Below are 23,389 nucleotides of genomic sequence, written 5' to 3'. Positions count from 1 at the left end.
GGCTGCAGCCCCACGGCCACTCATCGCCTCCTTTCCGCCGCCCTGGTGGAAAAGTGGGACCCACCCCCACCCCCCCGTGCCCACGCCCGGGGTGTAGCCAGGCCCCGGCATCCGGCGAGGCCCAGTGCCGCCAGACGGACAAGGGCGCACAGGGCCCAGGCCGGGGGGGGGGTGCTGGCGGCTGTCCCCCTCCTCTTGCAAAGCCCCCCGGTGCCGCGCGCACCCCGCTGCGCCCTCGCAGTCCCACCCCACGTGCGCGGCCGCGGCCAGGGCGGCGCCCACGCGCGACGGGGCCGGCCGGCCCCCCCCCACCCCCACCCCGCCGGCGGGGGCCCAGGCGTCCTGCGGCTCGCCGCCCATTGTGTGCGAGGCGGAGGTCGTGGGAGTCGCCCGGCGGTGACCGTTTCCCTTGCGTCTGTGCCCCGGCCGGAGGAAGCGGCCGTTCCCGGCTCAGAGGCGGCGCGATGGGGAACCTGCCGGCTGCGCTGCCCGGCGCCTCCCGCGCCTGCGGCCTCGGGCTCTGCTCGCGGCAGCTCAGCGCCGCGCCCGACGACGCCGCCGGCCCCGACAAGGGCAGGTAGGAGCCGCCGCCGCCGCCGCCCAGGACCGGGCGGCCCCCCCCCCCCCCCGCCGCCGGCAGGCGCGTCCCAGCCGGGGCCCGTCCACGCCACGCGTGTCCCCGAGCCCTCGGGGCGCCGCGCCGCCGGTCTCGGACGACGGCGCGCCCGGCAGCCCCGCCGCGGCTTCCTGCCTGCGGGACGGGACGGGACGGGGAGACATGGGATGGGTCGGGAAGGGACGGGACGGGGCGACACGGGACGGGGCTGGACGGGACGGGACGGGACCGGGCGACATGGGACGGGACGGGACGGGACGGAGCCGGCGACATGGGACGGGACAGGACGGGATGGGACCGGGCGACATGGGACGGGACGGGACGGGGAGACATGGGATGGGTCGGGAAGGGACGGGACGGGGCGACACGGGACGGGGCTGGACGGGACGGGACCGGGCGACATGGGACGGGACGGGACGGGATGGGACGGGACGGGGCGACATGGGATGGGTCGGGAAGGGACGAGACGGGGCCGGGCGACATGGGACGGGACGGGATGGGACGGGACGGGGCCACATGGGATGGGACAGGGTGATACGGGGTGGGAGGAGCGACACGGGACGGGACGGGACGGGGCGACATGGGATGGGAGGGGCGACATGGGACAGGGCAGGACGGGACGGGATTGAACGGGACGGGGTGACACGGGACAGGACTGGACGGGATGGGGCGACATGGGATGGGACAGGACAGGAAGTGCCAGGCCTGGCTGGGAGACGAAGGTGTGGGGACACTCAGCCGCAGCGGAGCCGGAGCAGACCCCTTTGGCCGCAGAGCAGGCGTGCACTCAGGGCTGCGTTCACACACACACGCACTCGCGCACACACACTCACTAACTCACACACACACACACTCACACAAACTTGCACACACACTTGCACACACCCACTCAAAAACAGTCACATGCGTACACACACACAAACCCACTCACAAACACACTCATGCACACACAGGCACACACACACGCGCACACACACTCACATGTGCACACACACACGCGTGCATGCACACGCGCACACACACACAGGTGCACGCGCGCGCACACACACGCACACACAGGCGTGCACACATACACTCACACACAGGAGGCCGAGGAGAACCCCAAGCTCGGCAAAGCACTGGCCTCACTTGCCCCATGGGCGTTCAGACCCACGCAGAGGAGGAGGAAGCGCAGGACCACGACTCCAGGACCCTGAGTGCAGGGGCCATGAATGGTCCTCTGCCCCCCCATTCCCCATAGCATAGCCCCTCTGCACCCCATTCCCCATAGCACAGCCACTCTGTCCCCCCATTCCCCATAGCACAGCCCCTCTCCACCCCAATCCCCATAGCACAGACCCTCTCCACCCCACTTCCCATAGCACAGACCCTCTGCCACCTGTTCCCCATAGCACAGCCCCACTGCCCCCCATTCCCTATAGCACAGACCCTCTGCCTCCCCATTCCCCATAGCACAGCCCCTCTCCACCCCATTCCCTGTAGCACAGACCCTCTCCACCCCATTCCTCATAGCACAGACCCTCTGCCTCCCCATTCCCTATAGCACAGCCCCTCTCCACCCCATTCCCCACAGCACAGCTCCACTGCCATCTGTTCCCCATAGCACAGCCACTCTGCCACCCATTCCCCATAGCACAGACCCTCTGCCCTCATTCCCCATAGCACAGCCCTTCTGACCCCCATTTCTCATAGCACAGCCCCTCTGACCCCATTCCCCATAGCATAGCCCCTCTGACCCCCATTCCCCCAGCATAGCACCTCTGACCCCATTCCCCACAGCACAGCCCCACTGCCATCTGTTCCCCATAGCACAGCACCTCTGACCTCCATTCCCCATAGCACAGCCCTTCTGACCCCCCATTCCCCATAACAGAGCACCTCTGACCTCCATTCCCCATAGCACAGACCCTCTGCCTTCATTCCCCATAGCACAGACCCTCTGACCCCATTCCCCACAGCACAGCCCCTCTGCCCCCCGTTCCCCATAGCACAGCCCTCCTGGTCCCCAGTCTGCACTAATGCCCCTGGCTCCCGTCCCAGCACCCCGGCAGCAGGAAGGCATCTGCATCCCTGTCGGAGCCGCTGGAGCGAGCACTCATTGGGGTCCCCCTGGGATGCCCAGCCTGTGCCCCGCTACAGGGAACGCCCTGGGTGCTGCATGAGGCCTCGGGCAGGGCAGGAGCTAGCGCCAGCTGGCAGGACTCAGCGCCTGTGTCTCCGCAGCTCGGCACCCATCCGTCCCGCAGAGCCCACAAGATATGCCCGGCTCAAGAACTGGGAGACGGGGAGCATCGTCTACGACACGCTCTGCGCCCAGGCCGCGCAGGTGGGACTGGGGCAGGGGGCCCGGCAGGGCTGAGCAATGACGGCCGTGGGTCTGGGCTGGGGACGGGGGCCCTGGCTGGGCACGCTGGGTGCGATTCCCCCGGCCCGTCTGCTCCAGGACCTGCCCTGCACGGCGAAGCGGTGCCTCGGCTCCATCATGTTCCCCAAGCAGCTCATTTCCCACGCCGCTGAGGGGTCCCGGCCCCCTGAGGAGCTCCTGGTCCTGGCCCGGGAATTCATCACCCAGTACTACGTGTCCATCCGGCGGTGAGTGCCGGGCTCCCCCTCGTCTCCCTTTGCCCCGAGCCAGGGTAACCTGAGCCCATGTGTGCTGGGGCCCCACAAATCCGCTCGGCCCAGCTGCCCCGGGGACCCCAGCGCTGGCCCGGGGCTGCCGCAGCCCCGCTGCTGGGGCTGGGGCCAGCTGGCATGGGGCCACCCCCGGCCCGGCCAGCGGCGCTGAGGCGCAGGGCGCCCGCAGGGACAACTCGCCGGCGCACGCGCAGCGGCTGCGGGACGTGGAGGCTGCCATCGAGGCCACCGGCACCTACCAGCTCCTGGAGCCGGAGCTGATCTTCGGGGCCAAGCAAGCCTGGCGCAACGCCGCCCGCTGCGTGGGCCGCATCCAGTGGAACAAGCTGCAGGTGGGGGGGCTGCAATCGGGGACAGGGTGGTGCATGGGGTGGCCCCGAAGCCCCCCGGCTGCAGGCGAGGCGGACCAGAGCCGAGCAGCGGCCGCGGTGCCGCAGAGGGGCCCGTGGGGCGCTGACCGCCGTCTGGCAGGTGTTCGACGCCCGGGACTGCGCCAGCGTCGGGGAGATGTTCAGCTTCCTCTGCACCCACATCCAGTACGCCACCAACCGCGGCAACATACGGTGAGAGCCGTGCCCCGGGGACGTGTCCCCGCCGGTGTCCTGGGCAGGACATGCCACGAGAGCAGGGTCTGGAGGCACGCCGTGGCCGCCTCCGGGCGTCAGCGAGACCCGGGGCGGCCGAGCAGCGTCCTCGTGTCCCTCCGCGGGCAGCAGCCCGCCCGCGTGTGACGTCCTCCCTGGCGTGCTCTCCCAGGTCGGCTATCACCATCTTCCCGCAGCGGGTGCCGGGCCGGGGCGACTTCCGCATCTGGAACACGCAGCTGATCCGCTACGCCGGGTACCGCCAGCCCGACGGCTCCGTGGTGGGGGACCCGGCCAACGTGGACATCACCGAGGTGGGCAGCCCGGCCGGGAGCCCTGGGGTGCCTCGAGGCGGCACCGGGGCGCTTCATCCCGGCCCCGGGGGCAGCTGCCCCCTGCCCGTCCCCGTCGCCGTGCCCTGCCCTGACGCTGTCTCGCCCCCAGCTCTGCATCCAGCACGGCTGGACCCCGGGCAACGGCCGCTTCGACGTGCTGCCCCTGCTGCTGCAGGTGCCCGACGAGGCCCCCGAGCTCTTTCCCCTGCCGCCGGAGCTGGTCCTGGAGGTGCCCCTCCAGCACCCCACGTGAGTAGGGCCCCCCGGTTCGGGTCCTGGCGTCGGGCTGCACCCCGGCCCCCGCGGTAGGGCCTGGCCCCGAGACGAGGTGGGAGAGGCTCGTCCCGGGTGCAGCTCCCCGGTGCAACGGGACGGGGCTGGCGGCTGGGGCATGCACAGGGGGGCGCGATGCACCTTGGGGGGCCTGGGGCAGGGGGAGGCCGCGGGCTGGAGCGCTCGTCCCCGCAGGCTGGAGTGGTTCGGCGAGCTGGGGCTGCGCTGGTACGCGCTGCCAGCCGTCTCCAACATGCTGCTGGAGATCGGCGGGCTGGAGTTCCCGGCGGCCCCCTTCAACGGCTGGTACATGAGCAGCGAGATCGGCACGAGGAACCTGTGCGACAGCCAGCGCTACAACCTGCTCCAGGTGAGCGCGGCCCCACTGCGACGGCTCGCCCAGGAGGAGTTTGTGGGGCTGCGCCGGGAAGCGGCTCAGCCGGGAGGTGATGGACGGCGCTGGCGAAGCTCCGGCACGGGGACTGGCCGGCCCCGGCACGGCCCCGCGTCCCCACCGCGACCGTCCGCCCGGCTGCTCTCCCGCCGGCTGGGCGACGCCAGCCCGCGCCTGGCCCTTCGATGCTCCGCGGCGGGGACGGTGCCGCCCGGCCCACGCGCGCCCTCCCGGTCCCCAGCGTTGCTCTCGGGGTGGGAGCAGGGCCAGGGTTGGTCAAGCTGAGCCTGCCCTCCTGCAGGAGGTGGCCCTGCGCATGGGGCTGGACACGCGCAAGACCTCCTCCCTCTGGAAGGACAAGGCCGCCGTGGAGATCAACATCGCCGTGCTGCACAGCTACCAGGTGGGCTGGCACGGCCGGGGACACCCCAGGGCAGGGACCTCCTGCTGGGGTGGCACCTGGGGTGGCAGCCCGGGGGTGACACCGTGGGGTCGCAGCCGGGGAGCTCCTGGCCCGGGCACGCCCCTTGGGGCTGCGTGCTCGGCCATGTGCCAGCCTGCCCCCAGGGCAGGGTGCGGGACAGGCCGTTGCCCGGCTCCGAGCCCCGGCGTGCCGGCAGGTTGCCAAAGTGACGATCGTGGACCACCACGCTGCCACCGAGTCCTTCGTGAAGCACATGGAGAACGAGATGCGGACGCGGGGCGGGTGCCCGGCCGACTGGGTCTGGATCGTGCCCCCCATCTCGGGCAGCCTCACCCCCGTCTTCCACCAGGAGATGGTCAACTACCAGCTCTGCCCCACCTTCCGCTACCAGGTGTGCCCCGCGCCCCGGCCCCGGCCCCGGCGCCCGGCACCGCCTGACCGGCCCCCTGCCTTGCAGCCCGACGCCTGGAAGGTCTACGTCTCCAAGGGCACCACCGTCACCAGGAGGAAAACCTTCAAGGAGGTGGCGAAGTAGGTGCCCATCTCACTGGGGCGGGAGCCGGTGTCCCAGCTGCCCTCGGGGACGGTCCCGGCCGGCCCCCGGACTGCCGGGCAGACGGGCACTGAGACGCTCGGCTCCCCAGCGCCGTGAAGATCTCGGCCAAGCTGATGGGACACATGATGGCCCGGCGCGTGAAGGCCACCATCCTCTACGCCACCGAGACGGGCAAGTCCCGCACCTACGCCTGGAGCCTCTGCCAGCTCTTCCGCCGCGCCTTCGACCCCAAGGTGGGCAGCCAGGGGGGCCGCTCGCCCGACCCAAACCCCCCCGGGGGCTGGGGCAGGGCAGGCGGAGCAGCCCGGTCCCACACCGCCGTGTCGCGCAGGTGCTCTGCATGGACGAGTACGACGTCGTCTCCCTGGAGCACGAGACCCTCGTGCTGGTGGTGACCAGCACCTTCGGCAACGGGGACCCGCCGGAGTGCGGCGAGGTGAGGGGCCGGCGGGGTGCCTGCCCCTCGGCCCCCGTGGCTCTGCCCGCTCCCGCGGGCGCACGGCGGCGGTGCCGCATCCCGGCGGCCCCGGCAGTGCAGGCAGGCGCCGCGGCCGCCCTGACGCGCTGCCCCCCCCCGCAGAGCTTCTCCAAGGCGCTGATGGAGATGTCCTCGCCCTACGCCGGCGCCGCGCAGGCCGAGCCGCCCAAGTGAGTGCTCCGGGGCGGCGGGGAGCCGCCGGCCGCCCGCCCCGGCTGGGCACGGCCACGGGCCCCGCGCCGCCCTCACACCTCTCGCCTCCCTCTCCCAGGAGCTACAAGCTGCGGTTCAACAGCGTCTCGCAGTCGGACCAGCTCGTGGCCTCCTGGAAGAAGAAGCGGCGGCAGCTGAGCAACACGGACAGCGCGGGCACGCTGGGGGCGCTGCGGTGGGCACGGTGCCTGGGACCCCCCCCCGGCGCTGTCTGCCCCACGGCAGCTGGGGGCTGCCCACGGCACCCCCAACCCCCAGCTGCCAGTGTGGCAGCTGCTGCAACCTGCTGCTCTTACACCCCAACCCCAGAGCACCCCCGACCCACAGCCCTGGGCATCCCCCAACCCCAGAGCACCCCCGACCCACAGCCCTGGGCATCCCCCAACCCCAGAGCATCCCCGACCCACAGCCCTGGGCATCCCCCAACCCCAGAGCATCCCCGACCCACAGCCCTGGGCACCCCCTGACCCCAGAGCATCCCCAACCCACTGCTTGGGCATCCCCTGACCCCAGAGCACCCCCGACCCACAGCCCTGGGCATTCTCCAACCCCAGAGCATCCCTGACCCACAGCCTGGTCATCCTCCAACACCAGAGCATCCCCGACCCACAGCCCTGGGCATCTCCTGACCCCAGAGTGTTCCCGACCCACAGCCCCTGGTACCCCAACCCCAGAGCATCCGTGACCCACAGCCTGGGCCCCCCCCCCCACAGCCCCAGCACCCCAGACCTGCAGCCCTGGGCACACTGATCCGCAACTCTGGATGGCCTCCGCCCCATAGCCCTGGGAATCCCCGACCCACATCCTTGGGCATCCCCAGCCCACAGCCCTGGGCACCCCGCTCCCGCAGTTGGGGGGCAGGCACCCGCGAACCCACAGCCCTTCGGTGCCGGGGGGGCCGGGCGGCCGGCTCAGCGCACCTCTCCGGCGCCGCCAGGTTCTCGGTCTTCGGGCTGGGCTCCCGGGCGTACCCCCACTTCTGCGCCTTCGCCCACGCGGTGGACACGCGGCTGGAGGAGCTGGGCGGCGAGCGCATCCTGCCCATGGGTGAGGGGGACGAGCTCTGCGCGCAGGAGGACTCCTTCCGCACCTGGGCCAAGCTGGTCTTCCAGGTGAGCGGGGCCCCGGTGCGGCCGCGGGTGGCGGACCGAGGGGACGAGCCCGCCCACGGCCCCCTCTGCTGCCCTAGGCCGCCTGCGAGACCTTCTGCGTGGGGGACGACGCGGAGGCGGCGGCGGAGGAGATCTTCGCCACCCCGCAGGGCTGGAAGCGCCAGAAGCACCGGCTGGTGGTGCAGGCGGAGGCCAGCGAGACCCTCGCGGGTACCGCAGCGCTGAGCCAGCCCCCGGGTTCCCTGATGCCCCCCGGGACCCTGTCCCAGCCTCTGACACCTGAGACCCCCATATCGACCCCGTCGCAGCCTTGCTGACACCTCCCGGAACCCCATCCCAGCCCCTGACACCCACCGGGACCCCTATCCCAGCCTCGTCCCAGCCCCCCTGACGCCCCCCGGGACCCTGTCCCAACCCCCTTGTCAGCTGAGACCCCCATACCAACCCCATACCAGCCCCCCTGACAGTCCCCAGAACCCCTGTCCCAGCCCCGCTGACATCACCCCCAGGACCCCCAGCCCAGCCCCAGCCCAGCCCCACTGACACCCTCTCCAGACCCCCAGCCCAGCCCCAGCCCAGGCTCATCCCAGCCCCCCTGACAACCCTCAGGACCCCCAGCCCAGCCCCAGCCCAGCCCCCCTGACAACCCCCAGGACCCCCAGCCCAGCCCCAGCCCAGCCCCCCTGACAACCCTCAGGACCCCCAGCCCAGCCCCATCCCAGGCTCATCCCAGCCCCCCTGACAACCCTCAGGACCCCCAGCTCAGCCCCAGCCCAGCCCCCCTGACAACCCCCAGGACCCCCAGCCCAGCCCCAGCCCAGCCCCCCTGACAACCCTCAGGACCCCCAGCCCAGCCCCAGCCCAGCCCCCCTGACAACCCTCAGGACCCCCAGCCCAGCCCCAGCCCAGCCCCCCTGACAACCCTCAGGACCCCCAGCCCAGCCCCAGCCCAGCCCCCCTGACAACCCCCAGGACCCCCAGCCCAGCCCCAGCCCAACCCCCCTGACAACCCCCAGGACCCCCAGCCCAGCCCCAGCCCAGGCTCATCCCAGCCCCCCGACAACCCCCAGGACCCCCAGCCCAGCCCCAGCCGAGCCCCCCTGACAACCCCCAGGACCCCCAGCCCAGCCCTATCCCAGCCCTGCTGACACTCCCTGAGACCCCCATCCCAGCCCTATACCAGTCCTTCTGACACCTCCTGGAACCCCATCCCAGCCCCTCAACATCCCCTGGGACACCATCCCAACCCCCCTGACACTCCCTGACATCCCCATCCCAGCCCCATCCCAGCCCCCCTCATATTGCCCCCAGGACCCCCATCCCAGCTTCATCCCAGCCTCCCTGACACCCACCGGGACCCTATCCCAGTCCCCTTGACATCACTCCTGGGACCCCATCCCAGCCCCACTCCAGCCCTGCTGACAACCCCCCCCAGGACATCTGTCCCAGCCCCCGACACCCCCGGGACCCTATCGCAGCCCCCACGACACCCCCCTGGGACCCCCAGCCCAGCCCGCTGACGCTGCTCCCCATGCAGGACTGGCCCATGTGCACAAGCGCAAGGTGTTCCCGTGCGCGGCGCTCTCCGTGCACAACCTGCAGAGCGAGGCGTCCAGGTGAGCCGGGGCGCGGGGGCTCCCACCGAGCCAAGCTGAGCCGAGCTGAGCTGAGCCGAGCCAAGCCAAGCCGAGCCGAGCCGTGCTGAGCCGGGGCAGTCTGGGTGCGGGGGCTCCCGCTGAGCCGAGCCGAGCCAGGGCAGCCTGGGTGCGGGGGCTGCCGCTGAGCTGAGCGGAGCGGAGCGGAGCTGGGGCTGCCCAGGTGCCGCGGGCTGCACGCTGACCCCTGCCCGCACAGCCGCTCCACCGTGCTGGTGCGCCTCGACGCCGCGGGCCAGCCCGAACTGCAGTACCTGCCCGGCGACCACGTGGGCATCTTCCCCGCCAACCGCCCCGAGCTGGTGCAGCAGCTCCTGGAGCGCGTGGAGGACCCGCCGCCCGCCGACGAGCCCGTGCTGGTGGAGAGCCTGGAGAAGGACTCCAGTGGTAGGGCTGCCCCGCAGCGGGACCCCTCGCCAGCAGTTATGCCCAGGCGGCCTGGGAAGGGGTGATGCCCGACGTCTGAGCCACACTCTGCCCGCAGGCAAGTTCCCGGGCCACAAGGCGAGCTGGGTGCCGCAGAGCCGCCTGCCGCCCTGTACCCTGCGCCAGGCGCTCACCTTCTTCCTGGACATCACGGCCCCGCCGAGCCCCCAGTTGCTGCAGCTCCTGGCCACGCTGGCACAGGAGGCGGCCGACCGCGAGCGGCTGCAGCAGCTCAGCCAGGTGAGGCCGGGGTGCAGCAGCTGGGATGCTGGGTGCTGCTTCTCTGCCAGGATGGGATGCAGGGTGCTGCATCTTTGTCCAGATGGGATGCAGGGTGCTGGTTTGCTGCTGCACTGGAATGCTGCACGGTGGGGTTTCTGCCCTGCTAGGATGCTGGGTGCTGGGTCCCTGCCCAGATGGGATACTGGGTGCTGAGTCCCTGAATGGCTGGGATGCAGGGTGCTGTGTCCTTGCCCAGATGGGATGCTGGGTGCCGAGTCCCTGCCCAGATGGGATGCTGGGTGCTGTGTCCTTGCCCAGATGGGATGCTGGGTGCCGGGTCCCTGCATGGCTGGCATGCTAGGTGCTGTGTCCCTGCCCAGATGGGATACTGGGTGCTGGGTCCCTGCATGGCTAGCATGCAGGGTGCTGTGTCCCTGCCTGGCTGGGATGCTGGGTGCTGGGTCCCTGCCCAGATGGGATGCTGGGTGCTTGGTCCCTGCCCAGCTAGGATGCTGGGTGCTGGGTCCCTGCATGGCTGGCATGCTATGTGCTGGGTCCCTGCCCAGGTGGGACACTGGGTGCTGGGTCCCTGCATGGCTAGCATGCTGGGTGCTGTGTCCCTGCCTGGCTGGGATGCTGGGTGCTGGGTCCCTGCCCAGATGGGGTGCAGGGTGCTGTGTCCCTCCCCAGCTGGCATGCTGGGTGCTGAGTCCCTGCCTGGCTGGGATGCTGGGTCCCTGGCCAGATGGGACATTGGGTGCCGGGTCGCTGCCCGGCTGAGATGCTGGGTGCTGGGGCACTGCTGGCAGCAGCGCTGTGCTCTGTGATCACATCCCAGTTCCCTGACTTGCAGGACGCCCGGCTCTATGAGGATTGGAAGTGGTTTCGGTGCCCCACTCTGCTGGAGGTGCTGGAGGAGTTCCCCTCGGTGGGGCTGCCGGCCTCCCTGCTGCTCACCCAGCTGCCCCTGCTGCAGCCGCGCTACTACTCCATCAGCTCCGCGCCCGGGCGCAGCCCCGGCGAGATCCACCTCACCGTGGCCGTCGTCACCTACCACAGCGAGAGTGAGCTGGGGCCTGCGGCGCGCCGGCCGGGGAGCGGGACCAGGGACCGGCGCTGCGGGTCCCCAGCGCCCCTGCCCTGCGCACCCCGTGCTGCGTGGGCGCTCCCCGCCCCCATCACGGTCCCTCTCCTCGAGTGCTGCCTAGGGGGGCGCAGGCACCGGCCCTCCATGCCCGCTCTCGTCCCCACAGATGGCCAGGGCCCCCTGCACTACGGCGTCTGCTCCACCTGGCTGGCCCGGCTGCAGCCCGGGGACATGGTGCCAGCCTTCATCCGGGGGTAAGGAGGGGCGCCTGCCGTCCCGCACTGCGCTCCCCAGCGCCCCTGCGGTGCACATCCTTCCCAGCACGTGCTGCTGCAGGAGAGCCTCGCGCCCAGGACTGCACCTCCCAGCATGCACCTGCACCCTGCCCCGCCCCCAGGACTGCACCTCCCAGCATGCACCTGCACCCTGCCCCGCCCCCAGGACTGCATCTCCCAACATGCACCTGCACCCTGCCCCGCCCCCAGGACTGCACCTCCCAGCATGCACCTGCACCCTGCCCCGCCCCCAGGACTGCATCTCCCAACATGCACCTGCACCCTGCCCCGCCCCCAGGACTGCACCTCCCAGCATGCACCTGCACCCTGCCCCGCCCCCAGGACTGCATCTCCCAACATGCACCTGCACCCTGCCCCGCCCCGAGGATTGCATCTCCCAGCATGCACCTGCCCCCAGGACTGCATCTCCCAGCATGCACCTGCACCCAGGACTGCATCTCCCAGCATGCACCTGCACCCTGCCCCGCCCTCAGGACTGCATCTCCCAGCATGCGTTTGCTCCCCATCTTCCCCCGCCTACATTTCCCAGCGCACCTAGGTCGGGACCTATTTCCTCACCCTTCCCTGAACTACATTTCCCAGCATGCCTCGGTGCCCCATAGCCCCCCCACTACATCTCCCCCCGTACCCCATCCCCCTCATTGCATCTCCCCCCCATACCCCATCCCCCCACTACATCTCCCCCCGTGCCCCATCTCCCCCACTACATCTCCCCCCCCGTGCCCCATACCCCCCCCCCCGGCGCGGTGCCCGGCACTGCCACCGCCACGAGGCCCCGGTGACGGTCGCTGCCCAGGGCCCCCTCGTTCCGGCTGCCACCCGCCCCCGAGACGCCCTGCATCCTGGTCGGCCCCGGCACCGGCGTCGCCCCCTTCCGCAGCTTCTGGCAGCAGCGTCTGCACCACCTCGACAGCGGAGGTGCCGCTTGAGGGCACCGGGGCACGGGGGGACACGTGGATTTGGGGGGGTGCAACAGGCACAGGGGGACGGGGGGGCACGGGGACATGGGATGCAGGGGGACATGGGGGCACAGGGATGCGGGATGCAGGGAGATGCGGGAGCACGGGGACGTGGGATGCAGGAGGATGGGGAGCACGGGGATGTGGGATGCAGGGGGACAAGGGGGCACAGGGGTGTGGGACTCAAGAGACACGCAGGTATGGGGACAGGGGGATATGAGATGTGGGGACATAGGACACAGGGATGCAGGAGGAAGGGGACATGAGGACACAGAGGGACGTGGGGACATGGGACACAGGGACTTGGGATGTGGGGATGCAGGGGGACAGGGGGCACAGGAATATGGGGCGCAGGGACACAGGGAGGCGAGGGGGCACACGCGGCACCACTGGCTGACCCCTGCCCACAGGCGGCCCCCTGGGCAGCATGGTGCTGGTGTTCGGGTGCCGCTCGTCCGCGCTGGACCACATCTACCGGCAGGAGATGGAGGAGGCGCAGGAGCGCGGGGCCCTCAGCCAGGTGCTCACCGCCTTCTCCCGCGAGCCGGACACCCCCAAGGTGCGACCGCCCCCGCGGTGGGACGGGGTGGGGACGGGCACAGGGATGGGGGCGGGACGGGATGGGATGGGGACAGGGTGGGGATAGGGGTGGGGACAGGGTGGGATGGGATGAGAACAGGGATGGTACAGGATGGGGATAGAGATGGGGACTAGGATGGGGATAGGGATGGGCATAGGATGGGATGAAGACAGGGATGGGGACAGGATGGGGACATGGCAAGGCGACAGGGATGGGGACAGAGTGGGATGAGGACAGGGATGGGGACAGGATGGGGATAGGGATGGGCACAGGGTGGGATGAGGACAGGGATGGGGACAGGATGGGGACAGGATGTGATGAGGACAGGGATGGGGACAGGATGGGGACAGGGATGGGGATAGATGGGCACACAGACAAGGCCAGAGGCTGGTATGGGGAAAGAGAGGAGGAGAGGACAGGGATAGGACGGGGACTGGACCACAGACAAGGATGGGCACAAGAGTAGAGAGGAGGATGGGGATGGGGACATGGCAAGGGGACAGGGTGGAGATGGGGACAGGGACAGAGCTGGGGAGAGGACGGGGACGAGGCTGGGGACGGGGCCCGTGCAGCGTGGCCGCCCGCGACGCCCAGCCGCCCTCCGCAGACCTACGTGCAGGACGTGCTGCGGACGCAGCTGGCGGCGGAGGTGCACCGGGTGCTGTGCCAGTGCGCGGGACACATGTACGTGTGCGGGGACGTCACCATGGCCACCGGCGTGCTGCAGACGGTGCAGCACATCCTGGTGCAGCAGGCCGACATGACGCTGGGGGAGGCGGGGGACTTCATCAGCGAGCTGCGGGTAAGGGGGCAGCGGGGCCGGGGGCCCGGGGGGGGCGCGCAGGGCCCATCCCGCTGACGCCTCTCTGCCCAGGACAAGAACCGGTACCACGAGGACATCTTCGGCCTCACCTTCCGGACGCAGGAGGTGGCCTTCCGCATCCGCAGCCAGTCCTTCTCCATGCAGGAGCGCCGGCAGCTGGGCCCGGGCCCCTGAGGCCGCGGGGGCCAACCCGGCCCCGGCGCCCTGGGGCGGGAGGGGGCCCCTCCGCCCCGCGCTGCTGCTCCCCGGCCCCGCTGCAGGCAGCTCCCGCCGCCCCCAGTAAAGGTTTAGTTTTGATAACCCCCGGCCTCCCGTCTCACGCCACTGGTGGGCATCGCCCCGCGCCACCCTGGCGTCACCCGCACCGCTGCACCGCTGCCTGCGGCATCGCCCCTGCCCCGCGGTGGGCATCACCCCACGCCACCCCAGCATCACCCGCACCGCTGCCCGTGGCATTGCCCCTGCCCCGCGGTGGGCATCGCCCCACGCCGCCCCGGCATCACCCGCACCTCCGCACCGCTGCACCGCTGCCCACGGCATTGCCCCACGCCACCCCAGCATCACCCATGCCGCTGTGCTACTGCCCGCAGCATCGCCCCTGCCCCGCGGTGGGCATCGCCCCGCGCCGCCCCAGCGTCACCCGCGCCGCTGCCCGCAGCATCGCCCCTGCCCCGCGGTGGGCATCGCCCCGCGCCGCCCCAGCGTCACCCGCGCCGCTGCCCGCAGCATCGCCCCTGCCCCGCGGTGGGCATCGCCCCGCGCCGCCCCAGCGTCACCCGCGCCGCTGCCCGCAGCATCGCCCCTGCCCCGCGGTGGGCATCGCCCCGCGCCGCCCCAGCGTCACCCGCGCCGCTGCCCGCAGCATCGCCCCTGCCCCGCGGTGGGCATCGCCCCGCGCCGCCCCAGCGTCACCCGCGCCGCTGCCCGCAGCATCGCCCCTGCCCCGCGGTGGGCATCGCCCCGCGCCGCCCCGGCGTCACCCGCGCCGCTGCACCGCTGCCCGCGGCATCGCCCCGCGCCGCCCTGGCGTCACCCGCACCGCTGCACCGCTGCACTGCTGCACCGCTGCCTGCGGCATCGCCCCTGCCCCGCGGTGGGCATCGCCCCGTGCCACCCCAGCGTCACCCGCACTGCTGCACCGCTGCCCGCGGCATCACCCCACGCCACCCCAGCATCACCCGCACCGCTGCCCGTGGCATTGCCCCTGCCCCGCGGTGGGCATCGCCCTGTGCCGCCCTGGCGTCACCCGCACCGCTGCCTGCGGCATCGCCCCTGCCCTGCGGTGGGCATCACCCCACGCCACCCCGGCATCACCCGTGCCGCTGCCCGTGGCATCGCCCCTGCCCCACGGTGGGCATCGCCCCACGCCGCCCCGGCATCACCCGCACCTCTGCACCGCTGCACCGCTGCCCACGGCATTGCCCCACGCCACCCCGGCATCACCCATGCCGCTGTGCTACTGCCCGCAGCATCGCCCCTGCCCCGCGGTGGGCATCGCCCCGCGCCGCCCCGGCGTCACCCGCGCCGCTGCACCGCTGCCCGCGGCATCACCCCACGCCGCCCTGGTGTCACCCGCACCGCTGCCCACAGCATCACTCCTGCCCCACGGCAGGCATCGCCCCCTGCGCTGCCCCAGCATCGCCGCCCCAGCACGTTTCGCGGTGCGGGAGCTCGTGCACCGGGCGCTGGGGAAGCCGGCTCGCGTCGGCCGCCCATCCGGAGCGGAGGAGGCCGCCCCGCGCCCGGAGCAGGGCTGCCCCCGCGCGAGCTGCCCGCGGACGGCTGCGGCACCGCGCTGCGCAGGGACGGCCAGTCTGTAAACCTTTATTACCCCGCGGTCCGGGGCGGCCCGGCGTCGGGGCAGGGCCCCGCGTCGGCCCCCGCTCCGGCCCCGGCGGCGGGGGGACGCCGGGCGATGGCACCAGCCCCCCGCGTGGGGCTGGGAGCGCCGAGCCCCCAGTATAAATATAGCACCTGGCGGGGCCGAGCCGCCCCCCCGGCCGGGCCCTGGGCCCCCCCGGGACCCGCGGGGCTCCGCCGCCTCCCCGCAGCGGCTCTCCGCCGCGGCGGCACCGCGCTTTCGGCACGCCTGGGACCCTGCGGGGGAGAGGGGAGACGTCAGCGGGGCCCCCGGCACGACGCCCCCCGGCAGCGCCGCGGCCCCCACCGCGGGGGCTCCGCTGTCCCCGAGCCCGGCAGGACCGCCTTGGGAGGGGGCCGCCGCGCTCACCCGCACCGAGGCCGCCTAGCCCGTCTTCTCCTCCTCTTCCTCGTCTTCCTCGTCCTCCTCGGCCCAGCCGCCCAGCGGCAGCTCCCGGTGCTGAGCCTGCGAGGCCCTGGCTGCCGAGCCTGGGGGGGAGAGGGCTCAGAGCCCCGTGCCCCCCGGCTCAGCCCCCCGGCACCGGGGCTGTCCCACGTGCCGCCCGCCCCCCCGCCCCGACACTCACCCGCCGTCACCGTGGGCAGCTTGGGGGCCCCCGTGGCCATGCACACCCCCACGGTGTGGGGCCCGGGACCCTGCTGCTGCTGCTGGTGGAGCTGGGGGGGGGGAGAGGTGGTCAGACCCCCATCGCGGCCCCGGGTTGGTTGGTTTCCACCCACTTCCAGCTCCAGCGCTCCGTGCACGGGGCGAGGAGCGGGATGCGGGGATGCGCGCGGCTGGTGGGGACGGGGCGCAGCGACGGGGCATGGGGACAGCGCGTGGGGACGGGGCGCTGGCAAGAGGCAGAGAGCCAGCCGGCTGCGGGGCACACGTGGCTGGTGGGGACGGGGCGCGGGAACGGGGCAGAGGGATGGGGTGCAGGACCAGGGCGCAGGGGGAGGCAGAGAGCCAGCCGGCTGCGGGGCGCACACGGCTGGTGGGGACGGGGCGCGGGAACGGGGCGCGGGAACAGGATGTGGGACGGGGCGCTGGCGGGGGGCAGGCAGAGAGGCAGCCGGCTGCGGGCGGGCGGGGGGCCCCGGGGCGCCGGGCAAAGGCTTGCCTCGTGCATGTAGATGGCGTGCAGGCTCATCTCCGCCGAGGCCACCTCGGAGAGCAGCGCCGAGCGGCTCAGGCTGAGCAGGCGCGACTCGCTCAGGAGCAGGCTGCGGGCACGGGGGGCACAGTGAGCGCGCAGGGGGCGCGGGGGCCGCCCCCCCCGGGCACCGCGGCCACCTGCCCCCTACGCTGCAGCCCGGTGCAACGCCGGGGTCGGGAGGGCACGCGGCCCCGCGGACGCCCCAGCTCCCCCGCGCCGCCGAGGCAGCACCTCTCCTCCGGGAGCCGGCGGTCGCTGCGGCCGCCGGGGCTGTCGGTGGCGGGGACGCGCGTCCGCCCGGGCGGCGGGGACGCCAGGGACGCCAGGAGGCTGGCCGCGGCGCTGGCCGCGCTGCAGGGCTGCACGAAGCGGCGGTCGCGGGCCACCAGGCCGCTGGCGGAGAGGAGGGGCCGGGCCAGCAGGCTGGCCAGCAGGCCGTCGGGCTGCGGGGAGACGGGCGTCAGGGGCGCCCGGCCCCCCGGCCGCCCCCGCCGCCGCCCCCGGCGCCCCGCTCACCGCCGCGGCCGACTCGTCCGAGAGCAGCGAGGCGCCCAGCGGCCCCTCGGCCAGGATGCGCTGGGCGGGCGGCGCGGCGGCCGCGTCCTGCTGCACCTTCTCCTTGAGGTGGCTGAGGAAGAGCTCGCTCTGCGGCGGCGGCTGCCAGCGCGGGTTGGTGATGGCGAAGTGCATGAGCGACAGCTCCGTCTTCCCGTTCTCGGCCTGCTGGTACAGCGAGGCCTCCGTCTGCCCCGCCGAGAGCCACTGCGGATTGCCGTGGTTGCGGACGTCCAGCTGGGCGAAGGAGCAGATGTCGCCCACCCCCACCACCTCCACCGTGAAGTTGCGGAAGAAGTCGACGATGTCCAGGGCGCGGGCGGGCAGGGCGAAGATGAGGATGAGGGGCGTCAGGATGGGGCTCAGCAGCTCCTCCAGGATGAACACCTGCGGGCGGGCGGGCGTGAGCGGCCCCGGGGCGCAGCGCGGGACCCCGCCGCCCCCGCGCGCCGTCCCGGCCGGGCTCACCGCCTTGTACTGGAAGAGCTGGGCCATCTCGTTGCGCGTCTCCGACTTGCTGGCGTTGCCCTGCCAGTGGTCGGGCATGTAGTGTATGTGCGCGAGGACGCGCTGCAGCAGCTGCTCGGGGCACCACGCCATGTGCTCGTCCGGGATGAAGGACCTGCGGGCCGCGGCCACACGCGTCGTCCCTCCGGCTGCCCCGGCGCCGCGCGCTTCCCCCCGCGCCCGGCCCGGCCCCGCGCGCGGCCCGGCCCGGCCCGCGTCCTGCCCACCTGGCCAGCGTGACGACCAGCCCCAGCAGGGTGATGGCGGTGAGGATGTGCTGCACGGTCAGCACGTCCTCGTCGTAGACGGTGAGGACGATGAGCACGGCCAGGATGGAGCCGGCGAAGAAGCCCACGTTCTTGGCCAGCACGGTGAGCAGCGGGCTGGTGAAGGAGTTCATGTACTTGGTGGCCGGCTTGTAGCCGCGGCTCAGGCGCGCCTGCAGCTCGTGGTTGAGCTCGTTGAAGTGGCGCAGGTAGTGGCGGCCGTAGAGCGACCAGCGCCGGGCGCCCAGGCTGCCCGGCTCCCGCTTGATGATCTCGGTGTAGCTGAAGAAGGCGTAGAGCACCTGCCACACCAGCACGAAGGGGCAGAGCAGCAGGTTGGCCAGCCCCAGCAGCACCATGGTGCGCGCCAGGCGCTGCGCCAGCTCCAGCCGCGAGCCGGCCCGCTTGTACTGCGGCTGCAGGTTCCACTTGTTCTGGAAGAGGGAGCCGGGGCCCCAGAAGAAGAGCAGCTCCAGGTTGTACTTGAGGCCCTGGGTGAGGAAGACGACGTGGCCCAGCAGGGGCAGGCGGAAGCGGACGGGCAGCAGCGACTTGTTGACCATGGCCACCGTGTAGTTCTTGAAGCGCAGGATGCGGTGGTAGATGTCCAGCTCCGTCAGCTCCTTCTTGTGCACGCACATCTGCTGCTCGCGCTGCAGCGAGATCAGCCGCGCCTGCACCTCCTGCCAGCTGTAGTTGCACAGCCCGTCCTGCGCCGACGACAAGCAGCTCGCCACGGGCACGCCGGCACGCCGCCGCCCCAGCAGCCCTCCCCGTCACCGCCACCAGCAGCCTGCCGGGGCCGGCCCCGCTCACCGAGGGGATGTTCAGCGCCTTGATGTAGAAGGTGCGGATCTCCCAGTAGCTCAGCAGGCTGCAGAGCACCTTGACGAGCCGGTACAGCCAAAACACGGCGGCCATCACCAGCAAGAAGATGATCCAGCCGTTGGCCCGGATCCTGGGGGGAAGGAGGTGGTGGGGGGGGGGACATGTGAGTCGGGTGGGATGGCGGCAGGGTGGTGCACCGCCGGGTCGCCCCACTCCTCACCTCTGGGCGCAGCGCGGCGCGGGCAGGATGGCGTCGGGCAGCGTCACCTTGCTCCTGTCCGGGGCCAGCCCGCCGGCGTGGCTGTGGTTGAGGGGCCGGTTGGCGAAGAGCACGTCGTACTCCACGCAGCACAGCAGGAAGGTGGTGAAGGTGACGACGAACAGGAACTGCCTGGGGGACGGCGCGGGGCTCAGCCGGACCCCGCGTCCCCCCCCCCCGCACGCCGCCGCCCCCCGGCACGTGGCGGTCCGCCCGGCGCGCGGACCCTTACACCAGCTCGAAGAGGTCGGAGAGCATCATGCAGGCGAAGCCGTTCTTCTGGTGGAAGTGGTAGATGTTCGGGCACGTTAAGGACAACATCCGCGGCGCCGGCCCAGCCCCCCCCCCCCACCCGCACCCCCCGGCCCGGCTCGCCCCGGCGCCCCACGGCGCCCCACGCGGGGCCGGCCCCGGGGCGGCGCGCGGCCCTGCAAGGATATCTTGGTGAAGAAATTATCCAGGTTCTTGACGTGGTGCCAGGAGTCTGGCGAGGAGAGAGAAAAACAGCCCGGGTGAGCTGGGGCCGCGCGGGCCACCTCCTGCCCCACAGCTGTGCCCCCACCCTGTGCGCGGGGCAGGCCGGGCCCCCAAACCCCCAGCTGTGCCCCAACCCAAGAGCTATGGGGCAGGCTGGGCCCCCAGACCCCCAGATGGGCCCCAATCCAAGAACTACGGGGCAGGCTGGGGCCCCAGCTCCCCTGATGTGCCCCAACCCAACAGCTATGGGGCAGGCTGGGCCCCCAGACCCCCAGATGTGCTCCCACCCAAGAGCTATGGGGCAGGGCAGGCCCTACAACCCCCGAGATATGCCCCAACCCGACAGCTATGGGGCAGGTCACACCCCCAGCCCCCACAGATGTGCCCCAACCCAAGAGTTATGGGTCAGGCCGGGCCCCCAGCCCCTGCAGATATGCCCAACCCGACAGCTATAGGGCAGGCTGGGCCCCCAAATCCCCAGATGTGCCCCCAAACCCGACAGCTATGGGGCAGGGCAGGCCCTACAACCCCCCAGCTGTGCTCCCACCCACGAGCTATGGGGCAGGATGGGCCCCCAGACCCCCAGATGTGCCCCCACCCGAGAGCTATGGGGCAGGGCAGGCCCTACAGCCCCCGAGATATGCCCCAACCCGACAGCTATGGGGCAGGTCACACCCCCAGCCCCCACAGATGTGCCCCAACCCAAGAGCTATGGGGCAGGCTGGGGCCCCCAAACCCCCCCAGATGTGCCCCAACCCGACAGCTATGGGGCAGGCTGGGCCCCCATACCCCTGGATGTGCCCCCACCCGAGAGCTATGGGGCAGGCGGGGCCCCAGCTCCCCCAATGTGCCCCAACCCAAGAGCTATGGGGCAGGCTGGGGCCCACAACGCCCCAGATGTGCACCAACCCAAGAGTTATGGGGCAGGCTGGGCCCCCAGACCCCCAGATGGGCCCCAATCCAAGAACTACGGGGCAGGCTGGGGCCCCAGACCCCCAGATGGGCCCCAACCCAAGAGCTATGGGGCAGGCTGGGCCCCCAAACCCCCCCAGATGTGCCCCAACCCAAGAGCTATGGGACAGGCTGGGCCCCCAAACCCCCCCAGATGTGCCCCAACCCAAGAGCTATGGGGCAGGCCGGGCCACCAGCCCGCACACCATAGGGAAGGGCAGGGTCGTGTCCCCAGCCCCAGGCCACGGGGCAGGCCGGACCCCAAGCGCACGCCGTGACCCCGGGTGCCGCCCCCCCCCCGCGCCCCCCATCACCTCGCAGCCCCTCGGAGACGTGCACCAGGAGCTCCTCCTCGCCGGGCGGCGAGTCCTCCTCGTCCTCCAGCCGCCGGTACTCGCCCTGCGCTGCCATCGCTCCGGCCCGCGCTGCCACCTGCGCCCCACACCGTCACCGCCACCGCCACCCGGGCGCCGCCGCCCGCGAGCCCCGGAGCCACCGGAGCCCCGGGAGCCACCGGGACGGCGGCGGCAGGACCCGCCCGCGCCGCGCTCCGGGGCGGCCCCGGCCCCGGCCCCGGCCCCGGCCGCTCCCCGCCTTCACCCCCGCAGCCCCGGCCCCCCCTCACCGCCGCCGCCGCCGCCGCCGCCGCCGCTCCGCCCGGCCGCGGCGCTGCCTGCGCCCTGACTCACGGCGATGGGCGGCAGCGCCGAGCGGGCCCGCGGCGAGCAGCCGTGATTCAGCGCGCGGCTGCCGGGGCGCGTCGCGTCCGGTCCGGTCCGGCCGGGTCGGGTCGGGTCGGGTCGGGTCGGGTCGGGTCGGGTCGGGTCGGGTCCGGCCGGGTCCGGTCCGGTCCGGTCGGGCCGGGTGTCGCCGCGCGGCCCCGCCGCGGGGCCGATAAAAATACCCGCGGGGCGGCCGGACGGGCCTATAAATAGCACCGGGAGCGTAAACAGCCGGCGGGGCCGCGGGCCACCCCGCCGCAGCCCGACCCGGGGCCGCGGGGACACGGCCGCCCCGGCGGGGACACGGCCGCCCCGACGTCCCTACGGGGACGCGAGCCCTCCAAGGGGACGCACGCACCCCCAAGGGGACACGCGTGCCCCCACGTCCCCACGGGGCATCCGGCAAGGGTGCAGGCATCCCTGTCCCCCCATGGGGGCACGCGCATCTCCATGGCCCTATGGGGACACACGTACCCTCACGGGGACACGCGGGCCCCCATGGGGGGTCCTGCAAGGACACGTGTGCCCCAATGGCCCCAAGGTGACACACACACCCCCAAGGGGACACGTGCGCCCTAATGACCCCACAGTGACACCAACATCCCCACGGGGACCTGTGCACTGCAATTTCCCCGTGGTGACACACACACCCCTGCTGCCTTGTGGTGACACGTACCACAATAGCCATGGGGTGACACAAACACCCCGCAGGGACACAGGCACCTCCATGAGGACACGTGCACCCCTGCGCCCCATGGGACACGCACGCCCTGGCACGGACACGCATACCTCAACGGCCCCACAGCGTCACGCGTGTCCTCATGGGGCCACAACCCAATGACCACAGGGGGACACGCGCACCCCAATGGCCCCATGGGAGCACGCACAGCCCCATGGGGACACACGTGCACCTGGAGGTCCCGTGGGGACACGCACAGCCCCATGGGGACACGCGCACCCCAATGGCCCCATGGGGACACACACAGCCCCATGGGGACACACGTGCACCTGGAGGTCCCGTGGGGACACGCACAGCCCCACGGGGACACGCGCACCCCAATGGCCCCACGGGAACACACACAGCCCCGTGGGGACACACGTGCACCTGGAGGTCCCGTGGGGACACACACAGCCCCGTGGGGACATGCACACCTGGAGGTCCCGTGGGGACACACACAGCCCTGTGGGGACACGCACAGCCCCGTGGGGACATAAGCACTCCGACGGACCCGTGGGCACGCGTTCTCGCCCGTGGGACACAGGCGGGGACATGTTTCCTCCGCGGGGACGCGCGTGACCGTGGTGCCGGGAAACCGGGGCGCTCCGGGTCCCGCTGCCCCCCGCGCGCTCACCTGGCAGTGGAGCGGCCCGGTTCGGCCCGGCCCGGCCCGGCTCGGTTCGGTTCAGCCCGGTTCGGCGCGGCCGGTGTCCCCCGCGCCGGGTGCTCACACGGCCCCGCACCTGCCCCGGGTTCGAGCCTGCGCCCCGCCGCCGCCGCTGGGCATGGCCGCACCGGCACCGGCACCGGCACCGGCAGCGCCGAACCGGGTCAGGGGGTCCCGGGCCAAGCTCCAGGGAGGGTGCGCGGGCCGAGGGGGTCAGCGGTCCCAGAGGAGGATGCGGGGTGCCGGTGCAGGGGCCGGAGGGGGGGGTCCCGGTGCAGGGCCCGGGGGGGGGTTAGCGGTCCCGGTGCGCGGTCCCGGCACAGGGAGCGGAGCCCGGGAAGAGGGTGGGGGTCCCGGCGCAGGGCCCAGGGAGGGATGTGGGGTGCCGGTGCGGATCCCGGGGCAGGGATCGGGGTGGGGAAAGTCCCGGTGCGGGGTCCGGGGGGGGGTCAGCGGTGCCGGTGCGGCCGTCGGGGAGGCGGCGCGGGGTCCCGGTGCGGGGTCCGGGGGGTCCCGGCCCCGGTGCGGCCGTCGGGGAGGCGGCGCGGGGTCCCGGTGCGGGGTCCGGGGGGGTCCCGGCCCCGGTGCGGCCGTCGGGGAGGCGGCGCGGGGTCCCGGTGCGGGGTCCGGGGGGGGTCAGCGGTGCCGGTGCGGCCGTCGGGGAGGCGGCGCGGGGTGCCGGTGCGGGGCTCGGGGGGTCCCGGCCCCGGTCCCGGCCCCGGCCCGGCGCAGGCCCGGCCGCGGTGCGG

General features: G+C 72.6%; 2 protein-coding genes across 3 annotated transcripts; one reads left to right on the top strand and one right to left on the bottom strand.

Annotated features, from left to right (window-relative positions):
• Positions 1-421: 421 nt before the first annotated feature.
• Positions 422-13,962, top strand: NOS3 (nitric oxide synthase 3). The gene is made up of 26 exons (XM_068933880.1): positions 422-577; positions 2,840-2,942; positions 3,060-3,208; positions 3,423-3,585; positions 3,725-3,816; positions 4,010-4,151; positions 4,282-4,421; positions 4,641-4,815; positions 5,141-5,242; positions 5,460-5,654; positions 5,721-5,794; positions 5,908-6,052; positions 6,151-6,255; positions 6,400-6,467; positions 6,569-6,685; positions 7,448-7,622; positions 7,700-7,832; positions 9,160-9,238; positions 9,477-9,664; positions 9,762-9,943; positions 10,779-10,989; positions 11,179-11,266; positions 12,105-12,226; positions 12,678-12,826; positions 13,455-13,649; positions 13,722-13,962. The coding sequence occupies exons 1-26, from the start codon at positions 465-467 to the stop codon at positions 13,842-13,844; spliced, it is 3,528 nt and encodes a 1,175-aa protein (XP_068789981.1). The 5' UTR covers positions 422-464; the 3' UTR covers positions 13,845-13,962.
• Positions 13,963-15,635: 1,673 nt separating this feature from the next.
• On the bottom strand, positions 15,636-23,102 carry ATG9B (autophagy related 9B). 2 transcript variants are annotated; one of them, XM_068933882.1, is made up of 14 exons: positions 22,608-23,102; positions 20,848-20,965; positions 19,546-19,589; positions 19,338-19,402; positions 19,067-19,237; positions 18,835-18,976; positions 17,980-18,728; positions 17,714-17,867; positions 17,207-17,632; positions 16,922-17,133; positions 16,655-16,757; positions 16,118-16,208; positions 15,901-16,019; positions 15,636-15,767 (listed from the first exon to the last, which is right to left on the bottom strand). In XM_068933882.1, exons 2-13 carry the CDS (start codon positions 20,942-20,944, stop codon positions 15,916-15,918), a joined length of 2,358 nt encoding a protein of 785 aa, XP_068789983.1. In that variant the 5' UTR covers positions 20,945-20,965; positions 22,608-23,102; the 3' UTR covers positions 15,636-15,767; positions 15,901-15,915. The 2 variants fall into 2 exon arrangements, with proteins under 2 accessions (XP_068789983.1, XP_068789982.1); XM_068933881.1 differs by lacking the exon at positions 22,608-23,102 and adding an exon at positions 21,223-21,317.
• Between the last annotated feature and the right edge of the window lie 287 nt (positions 23,103-23,389).

Source organism: Struthio camelus, chromosome 2 (genome assembly GCF_040807025.1).
Source record: "Struthio camelus isolate bStrCam1 chromosome 2, bStrCam1.hap1, whole genome shotgun sequence".
Taxonomy (NCBI): domain Eukaryota; kingdom Metazoa; phylum Chordata; class Aves; order Struthioniformes; family Struthionidae; genus Struthio; species Struthio camelus.
Note: the sequence above shows the minus strand (reverse complement) of the source record. Positions and strands in the feature narration are given on the sequence as shown.